General features: G+C 51.2%; 1 protein-coding gene across 1 annotated transcript; it reads right to left on the bottom strand.

The window, feature by feature from the left end:
* Window positions 1-5582: 5582 nt before the first annotated feature.
* On the bottom strand, window positions 5583-12988 carry SELPLG (selectin P ligand). Its single transcript, XM_006922166.2, has 2 exons — window positions 12863-12988; window positions 5583-7451 (listed from the first exon to the last, which is right to left on the bottom strand). Exon 2 carries the CDS (start codon window positions 7444-7446, stop codon window positions 6172-6174), a length of 1275 nt encoding a protein of 424 aa, XP_006922228.1. The 5' UTR covers window positions 7447-7451; window positions 12863-12988; the 3' UTR covers window positions 5583-6171.
* Between the last annotated feature and the right edge of the window lie 2444 nt (window positions 12989-15432).

Genomic DNA, 15432 nt, shown 5'->3' with positions numbered 1-15432 from the left:
ACCCCCATCCCCCATCCCCCATCCCGCTGCCCAGCCTGGGCTCCTGCGTACATGGGGTGCGCGCATGCGTGCGGCAGGTCGATCGCCCCTGGCTGAGTCCCGTCTCCCTGAGTCAGGACGCACTAGCGGGCTCTGGCCAGGGGGGATGGGCCCCAACAGCTGGTAACATCTGGTTTGAATTGTAGGTTTGGAAGCACCAGCCAAGCAGCCAAGGAATTTGTGAGCTAATTTTAGGCCAAAAGACGGAGAGTTTAGCAGGGCTGAGGCTGGCTCCCCAAACCACATGGGCGGGGCTTCGAGGCTTGAGGGGACACGTGGAGGCCTCCATGGTGCCCCTCAAATAGTCCACGCCTGCCCCGTAGCCAGGGACTGTTCCTCCTAGGATGGTTGCTGAGCCAAGTCCATGCTCATTTCACCCTCCCACCCCAGACACTTCTCCCCATTTCACAGGTATGGAAGCTGAGGCCCCCAGAGGTTAGAGAGACCCCACTCTCCTATATATTCATTTGTATCCAGTGATTTGCTGAGGGGCTGCTGAAACTCTGGGTGAAATCACTTGAAACCTGTCCGTCTTGGTGGCCCAGAGACCAGACACGAGTCAGGATGACAGGGTCTCCTGAAAGAGCTCCCCCATGAGAGCAGGGGCAGCCCAGACATAGTGCTGAGTCTGGAGGCATGCTTGGTTCACCCGCACGGAGCTCCCCGGGCAGGGTCCACGTGCCCGGGAAACGGCACTATGTCTGGGCCACCTGGATGCTCTGGTCTGCTGTGGGATCATTCTGCTCTCCTCCTTTCCTGGGAAAAGCAGCACGGGGGCTATCCAGCTATGAGGCTCAGAGGAAGCTTTCTTGTTCTGCTGACCTTGGTCATGGGGGTGTCAGTTCTGTGGCGCTCTCACTGCTGAGTGGGAAAAACAAGGTTTCTCCACCTCAACACTGTTGGGATTTGGGACCAGACACCTCTCTGCTGTAGGGAGCCGTCATGTGCATAATAGGATGTTTCGCGGCATCCCGGACCACCTACTAGATGCCAGCAGCATACCCTTCAGCAGTGACAATCAGAAAGTATCTCCAGACACTGCCAAATGTCCAATGGGAGTCAAAATCGCCCCCAGGTGAGGACCGCTGGCTTACAGTCTTCCTGTGTGGGTGCTCATTGCTATAGGAAGATGGTCCTACCCACCAGCTGGTGAGGCCTGGGACCCCCAGATTTCCTAACACTTATGGTTTGGTTCTGTCCATTGACAAGTATTAGGAAAACACAGAAAAGTCAAAAGAAGCAATCCCTACCCTCGATGGCTGGCCTCTCTTAACAATTTACTATACTTCCTTTCAGTCTTTTTTCTACATTTGGTCGTCCTAATACTATAACTATGATTTGTTGAGCACTTGCCTTGTGCCAGGCATTGGGCCAAGAGCTTTCTGTGCCTTGTCTCACTAATCCTCCCAATACCCTTACAAAGTGACACTATTATTATCTCATTTCACAAAGGAGGAAACTGAAACTCGGAGTTCACTTAATATTACATCATAGGCATTTTTCTATGTTTTCTTCAAAAATATCCTTTTCGATTGCCGAATAACATTCTATTGATCATAGACTGAGGCTGCCTTACTTATCTTTATCCATTCCCAGTTGTTGGAATAGTCCACAAACATGTCCCAGTCATCTGCTCTGTGCCAGGATCACACTAGAGACTGAGTCACTATTCCCACCTGCAAATGCACACCACCTGGTGCTTGGGGACCACATGTGGAGTGAGTGTCCAGGCAAGAGGCTGAGTGTCCCTAAAAGCCCAGCAATCAGAGCTCTGCCCACCTCCAACCGCTAGGGGGGAAGGGGAGAGCGGCATGTCGCACATATGTCCTCACGGCCGACCTTTTTTGGATCCTGAATTCGCGTGACGCCTCACACACAGAGGTGTGGTCCTTCCCGATGCTCTTGATTGCACCAACACTCTGGCCCAGGCCCCCTTCATCCACACACAGCCCATCTTCCTCCCTACAGCCACTCTGGTCCCTTCCAGCCACCCCAGTCTCGTCTACTCCCCCAAGGCACTCCCCTGTTCTCCATGCTGTTCTTGATGCCTGGAACATTCTTTTCTCTATGTCCACCCTCCCAAGTCAACTCTGCATCTTTCAAGTCTCAAACATTCTCCTGACTCCTCCCCACCCCAACCCTAAGGTCTGGCCACATGGCACATGCTCAGAACCCCAGCACCTCTCCTCTGGGCTCTGGGCCCTGCCATAATCTGATATTTCTCTGGGTGATCATTAGATTAATCTCTCTCTTCCTCTGGACTCATGAGTCTCACCAGTCCTCTCCTGCTCACCTGGCATCGCAGGACCTAGCACAGTGCCAGACATAGAATGCCAATCATTAATCTCTCTCTTCCTCTGGACTCATGAGTCTCAAAGGGAATCATCAGTCCTCTCCTGCTCACTTGGCATCCCAGGACCTAGCACAGTGCCAGGCATAGAATGCCAATGAAGTTACGGGGTTTGGCTGAGTGGCAATGGGGGTAGGATATGGAGGGTGCATTTGGGAAACCTCTGCCCAGATCGGCTACTGGATGAACCACCTGCAGGGCTGGCGGCCTCAGCTCATAAGGCAGAAGGGGCCTGGAATAAAGTTAGCATGCCCTCCTCCCCCATTTCCCGTCTACCCGCCTTCCTTCCTTGTCATCAGAGCTGAAGTCAGCAGAGTCTAGTTCCTTAGCAGCGAATTCTGCTGGAGTGAGTGGTCCAGCTTTCTGAACCTCAGTTTCCCCTGCAGTAAAACGGAGTAATTATTATACCCATATCATGAGGCTGTTAAGAGGCCTAAGTGAGGTCATGTAGGTAAAGTGTTTGGATTGGGGCCAGGCATGTAGTCAGTGACCAATAAATGCCAGCTCCTTGCCCGTAGGCATCTTTCTTCATCCTAAGCCCCAGCTCTGCTGTGTCCTGCTCTCTGCAAGGAGGGGGCTGAGTTCAACTTTGTCATCCTCCCAAGTACCAATGTCTTCCCTCAGCAACCAGGAACCGCAAAGGGTGACTGCTGGGGACTTCCAGGCCCCAGAGCTGGTCAATGGGGGTGAGAGTTTGGGGCATGGTATTCCCCTAGAACTCCACTGTGATCTCGAGGACAGCATGACATAGTGGTAAGAACATGGCTTACTGAGTCAGGCCTGGGTTCCAATCATGGATCCTCATGCATGACCTGGGGCAAGTGACTTCACCTCTCTGGGCCTCAGTTTCCTCTTCTGTGTAATGGGAGAGATACTAACCAGTTCCTTCTTCCCAGGCAATTTGAGGGGACTCGTGGAGATATTGCAGATGTTCATGTTCAGGATATATTTGCTAAATGGATGAATGGGGCGATGCAGGTGCTGATGTTCAAGGGCCAAGGGAGGTCCGGGTAGGGGAAGGGCCACAGTGAAATGCAGGAGCCAATCTACCCATCTCCAAGAGCCAATTGTTAGATCTTCAGAATTTTGTGAGCCAGTTATTTCATAAGTTAAATTATATTACATTAAAAACAGAGGTCTACAATACTCAAAACCCGTCACTTTCTAAATATTTTTACTTCATTCTACTGTTATCTATGCTCTTGAGATGATTTACATTTTTTTGTATCATCTTCTACAATGGTTGTTTGCTCAAAATCAGCCATGGGAGTATTTACACCAAGGAAATGGACTACAGATCATGGCTCGGGTACCAATCTGCCCAAGGAGCCAGTTGTTAAACATTTACCAGCACCGGTCGGGGTTTGTAACTGGGTCCGGCATACACAGTCTCTCCTCCTTCATCCTCAAACACCACACAGAAGCTCAGGGCTGCCAATGGCTCTAAGAGCTGGTGGCGGGTGCCCCCTGGTGGCAGCTTTAAGCACCCATCATCGTTGATGCTAGCCAACGTAAACCCCACATCTTGGAGAAGTAGACGGAAAGCCAGACCCTCCAGAAGCTCTCAGGAAAAAGGAAGATCTGCTCCCTGCCTGCCAGAAGGGCTGGCTGATGAGGCTCTGGGAAGACTATTCAGATTTCTCCCCAGTCTTTCAGCCTCTGGGGCCGCAACCCCATAATGTGGATCTCCTCTAGCTGATTTTTCTGATCGTTCTCGAAGGAGAAGTGAACTCATGTTGCTTCCAACACATCAGCTCTCCTTCTCCAGGGTTAGCCATCCCAGCCCACAATGGACACCCCTCTTCCACCATGGCCGCCACCAAAGCACCTCGAACTCACCTTCTTGTGTGTCCTACTGGTTGTAGAGGTTCGGGGAGGGGCAGGCACTGCTCCACTTCTCACCAACTCTGTCCCCCACAGCCCCCTGCAGGCCATGTTCCCTCCTGCCTTTCCCCAGTCTCTCCTCTTCCCCCCAACCCTCTTTCCTGAGCTGCAGCCAGTACCTCCAGACTCAATGCTCTATTTGAACTCCCTCTTTGCAGGTTATGTCCTGGAGGGGTGGGGTCCTTCACTTCCAATGAGGCTGCTGGAGGTGCTTTTCTAGAAGAGGAAAAGTCTCCCGAGATGAATTTTCCTCCTCTCCTGGAAGGCAGAGCAGTGTGCGCCCTAAGCGGCAGCTTCCTCCTCCCTGCAGGAAAATGACTACAGGGCATTGGGAGGCAGAAGATTAAGAGTCTGAATCCCTCCTCTGTCGCTGTCAGCAGGACAGTCACTTGACCTCTATAAGCCTTGGCTTTCTGATCTGACCCTCAGGGTCAAAGTGGGTTTCAAACGTGGTGATGCATGCACATGGTAAGTGTTGTTTAAATGTCCTGGTTTGCTGGGCTTGCAGAATTTCCCATGATGTAAAACTTTCAGTGCCAAAATCAGGAAAGTCTCAGGCAAATTGGGACCTCTGGTCACCCAATACTTAAATCAGGGGTCGGCAAACTTGTAGAGCCTAATCCAGCCTGCTGCCTGTTTATACCGTTAAAATAGAACTCAGCCAAACCCATTTATCTATGACATATTGTCAGTTGCCACATTCATGCTGCTATGATGACAGAGTTGAGAAATTGCAGACCATGTGGCCTGCAAAACCTAAAATATTTACTGTCTGGCCCTTTTAAGAAAAAGTCTGCTGGCCCCAAACTTTAAATGAGAGCTAGTCAGTACTTCTGAGAGTTGTACAAAAGCCTGGTAGGCTGTAGCCGTGCTCACCTGTGTGAGGAATGGGTGGGTACTGGTTGTTAATGGGAGACAGGCCTCGTGTGGAATGAAGAGGTCATGGGGGGCTTCCGGAGAGGCTGGCATTGATGTTTAGAAGGGGTATTTGTCTGAGATTTGGGGAACCCAATTTCATAGGCCAGAACTGGGTCATGGCGGGAGTCAAATCAAGCGATCCCTGAGGCCAGCTCCCCTTTACCCCCCAAATAGCTTGAAACCTTCCCCGGGTACTCAAGGAGATACCAAGATACCTCCAGTGTTCAGTGTCCAAGAGACAATACTGAAGTCAGCCTAACAGCCTGTGCAGGTAGTTCCTTAAGGGCTGGATACGAACAGCAAAGACCAATTCCCTACCTGAAGGAGGCGCCCCACCTTAAAGCGTTCAGCCAGCATTTGTTCGTCAAATATTTATTGAGTGCCTGGACTGTACTGGGCCCTGGGCTGGGCAGTGGGATACTTCAGTGAACAAGACAGAGCCCATCCTACAACACTGACACAGAGGAAGGCAAGAGAGGGCAGGATCGGGGTTACTCTGTCACCAGAAGGAAGCTTTAATCCACAGAGTCTCAAAGAAGGGTGTAACCTCGGGCTCTCCACACCTGACCCAGCCCTCACAGTGAGCCCTCACCCTGAGCTCCCCAGAGAGGTATCCAAGAAAACCCAAGCTGCCTCCAGTTGGGTAGTAGCAGGAAATGGCCTCTAGAACATACTCATCTCAAAAAATGCATGGTGTCCATGGCAACCAGAAGACAATGACAGTGAAGTGGGGCAGGAAACCCTGAGTCCTCCTGGGTTCATGGGAACAAGATTCCAATGGCCAGGAGGAAGGAGGAACCTTGGCTGCTCTTGGTCCTGTTGGAGCAGCTGCGGGCCCTGCCCTAAAGATCCCCATCTCCAGGGGGCTCCAACGAAGCCCAGACTTGTGGAATAGAGCCTGGGTGCTCAGTGGTGGCCTGGTGGGCTGCAGAGGGAGCAAGGAGGCCAGGGGTCCTGCTTAAGAGTTTGGGCGGGGGGAGCTAAGGGAGGAAGCTATGCAGGGTGAGGTCATCCCCCTCACGGTCCTTCCCGGGCCCCACCTTTAGGCCCTGGCCCTTGGTAGGCAGGCTCCCATTGGCTGTAGCTGTGGGCCCCTCACTCCCCTCAGGCAGTAGGGATGAGATGCAGACCATCTCCGTGGGCGAGTAATTGCGCACAGGGTACATGTGGTTCTTGCGGGAGAGGCGGACAGCCAGCACCACGGTACATACAAGAAAGATGGTGGCCACCAGTGCCAGAATGAGGATGGCCAGCAAGCACTGCTTCACCGGGATGTAATCCAGACTCCCTGTGGGGCTGGGGGCCACAGAGCTCTGGGGAGAAAGACCCTGGCTGTTTTTCCGTTGGTAAATGAAGCCATTAGAGGAATTGCTAGCTGACACGGTGGTTCCCCTGTGAGGATCAGAGGGCACAAGAAGGGCTGTGGTTAGGTCCCTTGTGGTAGCAGGTTGTATGGATGGGTCCTTCGTGGTGGCTGGATCTGTGGACATGGCCTCTGTGGCAGTGGGCTCCGTGGTAGGGTCTGCTGTGGCAGCCGGCTCTGTGGACAGGGTCTCTATGACTGCTGGTCCCATGGACGGAGCCTCCATAACAGTGGATTTCATAGTCAGTGCCTCCGTGGCTGTGGGTTGTGTGGTCAGTGCCTCCGTGGCTGCTGGTTGCGTGGTCAGTGCCTCCGTGGCTGCGGGTTGCGTGGTCAGTGCCTCCGTGGCTGCTGGTTGTGTGGTCAGTGCCTCCGTGGCGGCTGGTTGTGTGGTCAGTGCCTCCATGGCTGGTGGCCCCGTGGACAGGTCCTTGATGGTAGCCAGCTCCGTGGATGGAGCTTCTGTGGATGGAGCCTCCATGATGGGAGGGATTGTAGTGACCAGTTCTTTGGTCAGAGGACCCAGTGTGACAGGAATCCCCTGTGTGGCCGATTCTGTGCTCAGATTCCCAATAGCTGCCCCTTCTGTATCCAGGCGAGCAGAGTGCCCTGTGGTTCCCTCCAGAGTGGCTGGCTCAGGAGTACTAGGCCCTGAAGAATCCCTCTGCTTGAGGCTCAGGAGCACAGTCCATGTGCTATGTTCAAGCATTTCTGGGGGGTCCGTGCCTCCGTAATCATAGTTCGGGTCTAAGTCTTCTGTGGCCACCTGTCTCCGGCCCCGGGCAAGCAGGGGGCCTGGGGCCTCCTTGGCTCCACCCTTCCAGGTCTCCCATGGCGGGAGGCTGCTGCCAGGGCCCAGCAGGGTCAGCAGCAGGAGGAGTTGCAGAGGCATGGCACCTGGAGGAAGACACGGACAGAGGGACATCAGGACCGCTTCACCCCTGGGCCTGCCAAGCACCCTCGACTGTGATCCTAGATGGCCACAGTTGGCTGTATGTTTGGTCTGGGGCAGACACTTGGCTTTAGGCATCCTCATTACCCAGCACATGGCCGGAGCACAGTAGGTCCTAAGCAAAGAGCAGCTATTACTATTTATCACCATGAATAAATCCATCCAGTAGGGCCTTTGACTCCCTCTATATGGTGCACAGAAATTATTTGCCTCCCTATCCTTTTTGATTAAAACTTTTTATTTGTGAGCAAGAAGATCCATTGGGGTGTAGATAGAACACAGTAGAGCTTCTATTAGTTATATTAACTTTTAGGTCACCCCTTGTTAATTTCTATTTTTGTATACATTTATAATATATATCATGATTATAGTAGTACCTGTACACGATTCATAAAAAATCCATATGCACATATTGTCCGCTGATGGAGTCCATGAGCAAAAGAATTTGGAGACCACAGATCTACAGGATAAAGCTGCTTGTTTGGACCCTTGAGGCCTCTTGGAGTCTGATCCTGACCATGCCACGTCCCTCTGTTCTGCTTGCCCCAGTCTTGGCTCCCGCCCCACAGAGCCCTGGCCTATCTCATAAATTCTCAGTTTTTCCCATCCTTTCTTAATGTCTCAGCTCGGTCTGGCTCCCTTTGGCTATGTCCTCACTTCCATGATAGGGGTGACAGCACCTACCTCATAGGCTATTGTGGAGATGAAATGAGGTGATGCTTGCAAAGCACTTTGTTCCCATGGTGAGCTCCAGCAAAGGGCGGCTACTCTGGTTCTTTCAGTAAACCTACCCTGTAAGTCCTCCAGGGCCCGGGGCCATCAACTGCACTATCTGGGTCCAGGAGAAAACTGAAATCTTTTCAGAACAGCCCTGTCCTCAGCTGACAGTCATCTCATTTGCCTGTGGGTAAGGTCACCATCCATTCTGGCATCACCTTTGGCCTCCAGACCAGGTAACTAGAAAAGGCAATGCCTCTCCTTTCAGCTATCCCACTGGTCTTTCTTCTCGTTATTGTGAACACTCATGCTTTCTTGTTTGTCTTTCTCTCTCCCCTTATGCTCCCCCTGGCACTGACTGGTGTTTGTGGAATTCAAACTCTTACTCTGGAGAATCCTGTAATGAGTGACGACTGTGTTCTGGGGCAGGATTCAGGTATTCTTGGGTCCTGGACGTGACACCCTCCAGCAACCCCTGCCTTACCGCCTGGGGCAGAGTGAGCCTGGATAATTTTCAGTACCTTCCCCTGCACTTCATGTGATTTGGAGCAGAGGGCAGTTGCTCATCACTCCTTGAGTGACTACAACTTACTCATAGACCCCTCAGCTTCCAGCCTCAATCCAACCTCCTTCGCATGTTGTGAGAATTATGTTGGTTTCTAAAATGCCAATATGATGATATCTTAAAATAATTTCTTAAACCAAACTTTATAATATTTGCAACAGAAACACTTGTCCCTCGCAATTATCTTCATTTTACTGAGGAGGAATGAGGCTCAGAGAGGTGAAGCAATCTGCTCAAAGACATAGCTGATGAGTGGCAGAGATCAGATCTGAACTCAGTGAAGATTCAGGAAGGTTTGGAGAGAGATCCGATCTAGCTGTGGGGGCAGAAGGAGCAAAGGCTTGGCAGAGAGCTTAGCTTGCTGTGATTATGGCTGGGTTTGGGGACCTAGTCGGGAGAGAGAGGGCAGGGTAAAAGTAAGGAGGACCTTGAAGGCCACATAATCTAGAAAGTTCAGCCCCATATATACCAGGTGCCATGCAGGACTGAGAGCACACACTATGAGGTCAGACAAAAGAATGTTTGAGTCCCAGCTGTGTCCCTTACAAGTTGCATGACCTTGACACAGATATTTGTCTTTCTGAGTCTCAGTTTTCTCACCTGTAAAATGGGGATAACAAACTCTACCCATCTCGTAGGGCTATTGAGAGAATGCAATAAGATGATGAATTCAAAAGTTCCAGGATCACAGTAGGTGCTTAATAAATGTGTCTCCCACACACGTATGCATGCGCATACGCACACACATGCACATTCTTTGTCTCCTAACCTACCTTCAAGGGAGAGGTTTTTTTGCACATGCAGTGGCATTCCCCATGAGGCAGTGTACATGGCCTAATCTCGGCCCGCTTTCCTGGGGGCAGAGGAATTTAGTAAAGGGCAAAAGATTCATATAACCTGAAGGGAAACCAGAGTACAGCAGAGGAATTTAGGAAGAAGCCACCAGCTCAGAGAAATATTTCATAATTATGAAAAGATGAGCGCCCCACCCCAACCCCAACCCCAACCCCAACCCCACACACACACAGACACATTTGGGCAGTTCTCGGTTCTTAGAAGGCCAAGCCTTTAGCCACTTCCTAGAAGCAGAAAGGTGGTGGGGTGAGGGTGGGGCGCAAGGCCCAACCCACAAGTTTCTGAGTCCGGGAGGCATCTTGGCAAATCAGGGCCCAACTTTCTGCGGCCTGGAGGCTGAGGAGATACCGTAGAGGAGGCCAGGGTCTCGTTCTCCAGGTGGGCTCCCGCGCTGGGCTGCCCTCACCCTTGCGCCCATCCCCACAGTCCCCTGCATGCAGAGGCAGCCTGGGGTAGAGGAGAGACCACTTAGCTGTGTCTGACCTTGAGCAGGTCACTTCGACCTCTCTGAACCTATTTCTTTACCTGAAAAGGGGTGGCATTTTATTTGAGGGGGGTGCTGACAAAGGAGCAGAATAAAGGGAGACCTCAGACTCAGGGAGGATATAGAGGTGGTGACCTCCCTATCTTCCCTGTGGGCAGTTAGGGAAGCTAGAGGTGGGGGGGGGGGGCCTGCGAGAAAGCAGAGACCTCCCCACCTGTTGAGATAAAACGCAAGCCACCTGGGAAAGCCCGTACCTCCCAGCCTGTACCTATCTAGGGCCATCAGCTTGTCTCAGACATCTCCAGGGTTAGCACTAGAAATCCCTCATCTCCATACCCCTCAATCCCAGGCAAACCAGATGGGCAGTCACTCCAGCCTGGTGCCTCCCATCCCATGGGCTTTGAGGGGAAGGAGCCACAACACAGCAGCCTCTCACCAGGCCACGGCTGACTATCTATCAGACCATTTGACGGGAAGAAACCAGGCTCCCAGAGGTTCTGTGGCTCCGAGGGGCCACTCAGGTAGTGAGGAGAGGAATGGAGGACGAGCGGTGTGTGTGGCAGGTGGGACAATGACTCTAATAAAATAAATATATTGTAATATAACGGAATGTGTTAAAGCTCTCACAGCAGATAGATTCTCTTATTATCTCATCAGATGGGGGACCTCATTCATCTTCACGCCACACTGGCTTTTACAATTCCCATTATACTGATTAGGAAAGCAAGGCTCAGAGCGGTAACATCACATCTTCCAGGCCCCACCTTTTACCTCAGATGGCGAAAACAGCCACTTACCACAGGAGTGGGGCTGTGCAGGGCTCTGAGAGAGAGACAAAGAGCTGCCACGTCCTATCTGTCTTCTACTTGTCTGATGGAGTAGGTCAGATAGTGCCCATTTCCTGTCTTTCCCCTTAAAACCGAGTTGCCTCTTCCCCTAACTCCACCGGGCTTGGGGTGGGGAGGGGGGCTGGGCTGCAGGAGGGCTCACATCCCAGCACTAGCGTGGTCACCCCGAGCTGCTCAGAAAAGACGCCTACGGGATTCCAAGAAATCAAAAGATCTCCAAATCTACTGTAGGTCGGACGGAGGTCCAGGTGTCCCCCGCTCCCAGATCCCAGTGCAGATCTAAGTCCTGGTGGGTAGGACAGGCCCCTGCCCAACTCGGGATCGAATCCAGTATCAAACCAGATCCAGTCCCAGACTGCGGCTTACAAGCTGTGTGACCTTGGGCAACTGAACTCACCACTCTGAGCCACAGGTTCCTGGCTGAAACACAAGGAAAACAGTAGCATCTACAGCTCATAGGGCTGCCGTGGGTGGCAGTGAGCTGGCTCAGGTTTTGTGTTTAGTATACAGTAAATGCTCAATAAAGGCCAGCTGTTGTCATTATTCTTCTACATTTAAGGCCATGTCTCTGAAAAAGCCCTGACCCCAGGACAGCTTTGACACACCTGTGACATTGTCAGTCACAGAGGGCTGGGGCAGGAAGCCCTAGAAACCTGTCTCCACAGCAAGCCCTGGGTGCCATGCACAGCCTCAGTCTCTTCTGGCTAGTAAATTGCATTATCAAATGTAGACAACGTGCCCAGTCCTGGTCTAAGAGCTATAAATGAATTATTAGCTCATTTGGGCCCCACAATCCGAAGTAGCTGCTTCTCCCATCTGAGCCTTGGTTTTCTCATATGTAAAAAGGGACCCCCCTGAAGGGTCTGCTCCACCTGGCCAAGGACTCAAGCCCGGCAGCCCAGCCCCTTCCCCTATTTGGGTTTCACTATCCCCTGGCTGCTAGCCAAGCCTGCTGAGGGAAGCATCTGCCATTTAGGGTGTGGCCAGCCCAGCCAACGCCCTGAGAAAGCCACTCTGGGGCCTGGAGCCAGAGAGCCACCTCCAGAGCCCCCTGTCCTAGGGGCCTCGAGAGGCCTGACCCAGGGAACTCAAAGTCAAATGGGAGAAGGGAGTAAACGAGAGGGTCCAGGAGGGAGGAAAGGAGAATTTCAGGCAACCAGAGCCCTGGGTGTGTGTGTGTGTGTGTGTGTGTGCGCGCGTGTGTGTGTCAGTGTCACAGATTTAGCTACCAGCCCCCCATTCTCCTTTTTGCCTCTAAAGCACCCCAAATATAAATTAATAAAAGTTTTCTAATTATTATTTTCTCTTTTGCTAGCTATAGTATTTTAATTGTAATATTTTAATAATTTGGACAAATATCATTTCCTCAATCTTATAAAAAAAAAAGTGTGAAGAACACAGCTTTGGAAACAACATTTTTATGGACCCATCACCTACACGGCTTTAAGACAAATCCTGCACCCCCTCCTAAGGAATCTCCCAGATCATACCCCAGCTCTGCTCCAAGCAAATCCTTCCACCTCTTTGGGCCTCGGTGTCCCACACATAAAAGGAGGAGTAGGATGATTTCTAAGGAACTGCTCCTGATTTCTCCAATTTTTTGAATTCAGATTGCTCCTAAGGCAGCAGCTGCTGGCGAACCTGCTGGGGAGGCCAGGATGAAAGTGCAGGGGGAGCAGGATGCGGAAGAGACAGCAGCATAAGGCCGCAGACTCCAGGCAGACCTTGATCCTGAGCCCCGGAGCTTCGGTTTGCCCTCCCCAGGGGCTGCAGCTCCGGTCATGCCTGCAGCCTGGCCCCTCGGGCCTGTCCTTAGCTGTCAGGCAGGACTGCTGGTCCCTTGGGCTCCCCCAGCCACTCCCTGTGGTTTTGCAAACCAGCACTTACCGTGCTCAGCAGAGCATGGGACAGCTGCCTCGTGGGCCCAGGAGAAGTGGCTTCTCTGTTTTGGCGACAAAGACCCAGCCCACGCTACCAGGCACTGCTGTGGCACCCCTTGCAGTGGTCCCAGACTCTGCCAACCCCCAACGGCTGTGTGTGAAAGAAGGAAGCGAGAATGTGGTTACTAAGACAGGGCCACGTGACAGCGCGTATCTCCTTGTTTGTGGCAGCTTTGGAGATACTGTTGATCAGAACTGGGTGGTAGTGGGAAACAGAGGCCTGTTGAGCCTGACGTCACCCTTGGATTCCGGTAACCATGAAAACACCGAGAACCATGTGGAAACTTTCTGGGGAGCGGTGGTTGAGGGGGCCCAGGGTGAGAAAGGCCACAGCATTACTCCCTGAATAATGGAGAGTGTAAGTGAGAGGGGACCCCACCCAGGCAGGCAGTAACCAGATGCAAAAAAGGATGATTCTCACTTCTTTCCCAGGAACAGAGTAGGGGGAGAAAACACAAAACACAGACCTTCCTGAGCTTTGCAGATATGATGTAGTCATTCTTTTGAGATCCAAACGCTCTGTCTGGGTGCATTGGTGGTCCTTTTGGCTGCAACCATGAACCTCTCTGAGGAGCTTGGTTGCCAGTTCCACAAGAGCAAGACCTGCTTATTTTCTTACTCGATCCTGATTTGTTCATTTAGCCAAATCGGGCACCCAAGGCTGATGTGCCAGGATCCAATGGCAAGCAATTTCAGACTCCAGCCCTCCAGTAGCTCTTCATCTGGTGGGGAAGCTGGCAAGTAAACAGACCATGACGATGAGGTGATTTCACCCTGTGGTAGCCAAGGAGGAGCACCTAACCCATGCTGGGTGGAGGAGGGGGCATCAGGAGACTCTTCCTAGGAGAAGTGGCACTTGAGATGACAAGTAGGTTGGGCTGGGTGGGCAGCCCAGGCAGAGAGCAGAGCATGGGCAAAGGCTGGGAGGCCTAGGAACGCACAGAGCTCGCAAGAAAGTAGAGGAAGGGGCGTGTCTCAGGGTCTGGCCTGTGCTTTGACAGGTGGGGCTCAGAACATGTACGAAAAGAGACTCACATCCTGCCTTGCACACCGGTTGTTTCAAAATGAAAACTGGAGACACAGTGGGTGGTATCTTTATATAGACATAGTCTGCTTTATTACGTTTTGCTTTATTGTGCTTCACAGATACTGCGGTGGTTTTTTTTTTAAAAAAAACAAATTGAAGGTTTGTGGCAACCTTTTGTAGAGGAAGTCCATTATTTCAATAGCCGTTGGCTCAGTTCGTGTCTCTGTCACATTTTAGTCACTCTGGCAATATTTCAAAGTTTTTCGTTATTCTTATATTTGTTATGGCGATCTGTGGCCAGTGATCTTTGAGAACCCTCTCGTGAAAGGAATTGATATGACAAACTTCATTGATTTCTTATTTTGAGAACTCACCACAGCCACTCCAACCTTCAGCAACCACCTCCCTGGTCAGTCAGCAGCCACTGACCTTGAGGCAAGACCCTCAACCAGTGAAAAGATTACAACTTGCTGAAGCCTCAGAATGATGGTTAGCATTTTTTAGTAGTATTTTTAATGTACATTGTTTTTTAGACATAAGGCTATTATTGTACACTTACTATACAGGATAGTAGAAACAAAGCTATTATACGCACTGGGAAACCCAAACATTCGTGTGACTTGCTTTATCGTGGTGGTCTGGAATGGAACCTGTAGTATCTCCAAGGTGTGCCTGTTCTTGGACAGTCCTAAATGACTCTCCGAGCACTAACTGCAGTCTTACTTACATTAGCTGATGGATGACAGTTCTTGTAGCTGCTAAGTGGTGTTCACACCAGCATCACAGTGCACACTGAGTCCAGCGGTATCACCACTGCCTATGCAGCTGTGCTTGCATTTTTTTTTTTTTTTTGCATTTTTTTGCTCCTTTGTTTTATGTGGATGGGGGTAGAATGAGGAATTATTCACACCAGTGACAAGAATAGCTCTAAAGAAACCTTAATACCATAGAGACAAAGAAAGGAAGCATTAGATGGCCAAAGCCAGCAAAGTTTAGCTTCCAGCTGATATTTAGCAGGCCTATGCTGGTCAACTATGTCCTCAGTCAAGGAAAATGAGGAAAAATTTAAACACTCGTGGAATCCTAGAAATACGTGGTTGGGCAAGAACTGTATCTGACAGACTGGGTATGGTTGAGATCTGATCCTCTATTTGTAATCGGCTAGGAACTCACTGTGGCCCCTCCCAAACGTGATGTCCACTTCCTATAGGACCCTATGTCCATTTCCCTGAAAATGGAGAAAACTGCAGGACAATGGGGGTGATGTCTGTCACAGAATCACACTTGCCTTCCCAAGTGGCCATTATCCTAGGAAGCTGAGGCTCAAGAAAGGGCCCACAGCCGCCAGACCAGAAAGCTCAGGTTTCCTCCCAAACTAGTTGTGCAGTCCATCTCTCCAGGGCAGTGATTTTTTAATTTGCCCACTAGCCATAGGATCTTTTGTTCAAATGAAAGCAAAAGTCTCGTAAAATAGAGAACAGAGCTGGGGG

The sequence above is a fragment of the Pteropus alecto genome, unplaced genomic scaffold (assembly GCF_000325575.1).
Source record: "Pteropus alecto unplaced genomic scaffold, ASM32557v1 scaffold259, whole genome shotgun sequence".
NCBI lineage: Eukaryota > Metazoa > Chordata > Mammalia > Chiroptera > Pteropodidae > Pteropus > Pteropus alecto.
Note: the sequence above shows the minus strand (reverse complement) of the source record. Positions and strands in the feature narration are given on the sequence as shown.

Bases quoted from the DNA above. Each gene is read 5' to 3' on its own strand.
- SELPLG (XM_006922166.2), bottom strand. From the start codon at position 7,446: ATGCCTCTGCAACTCCTCCTGCTGCTGACCCTGCTGGGCCCTGGCAGC.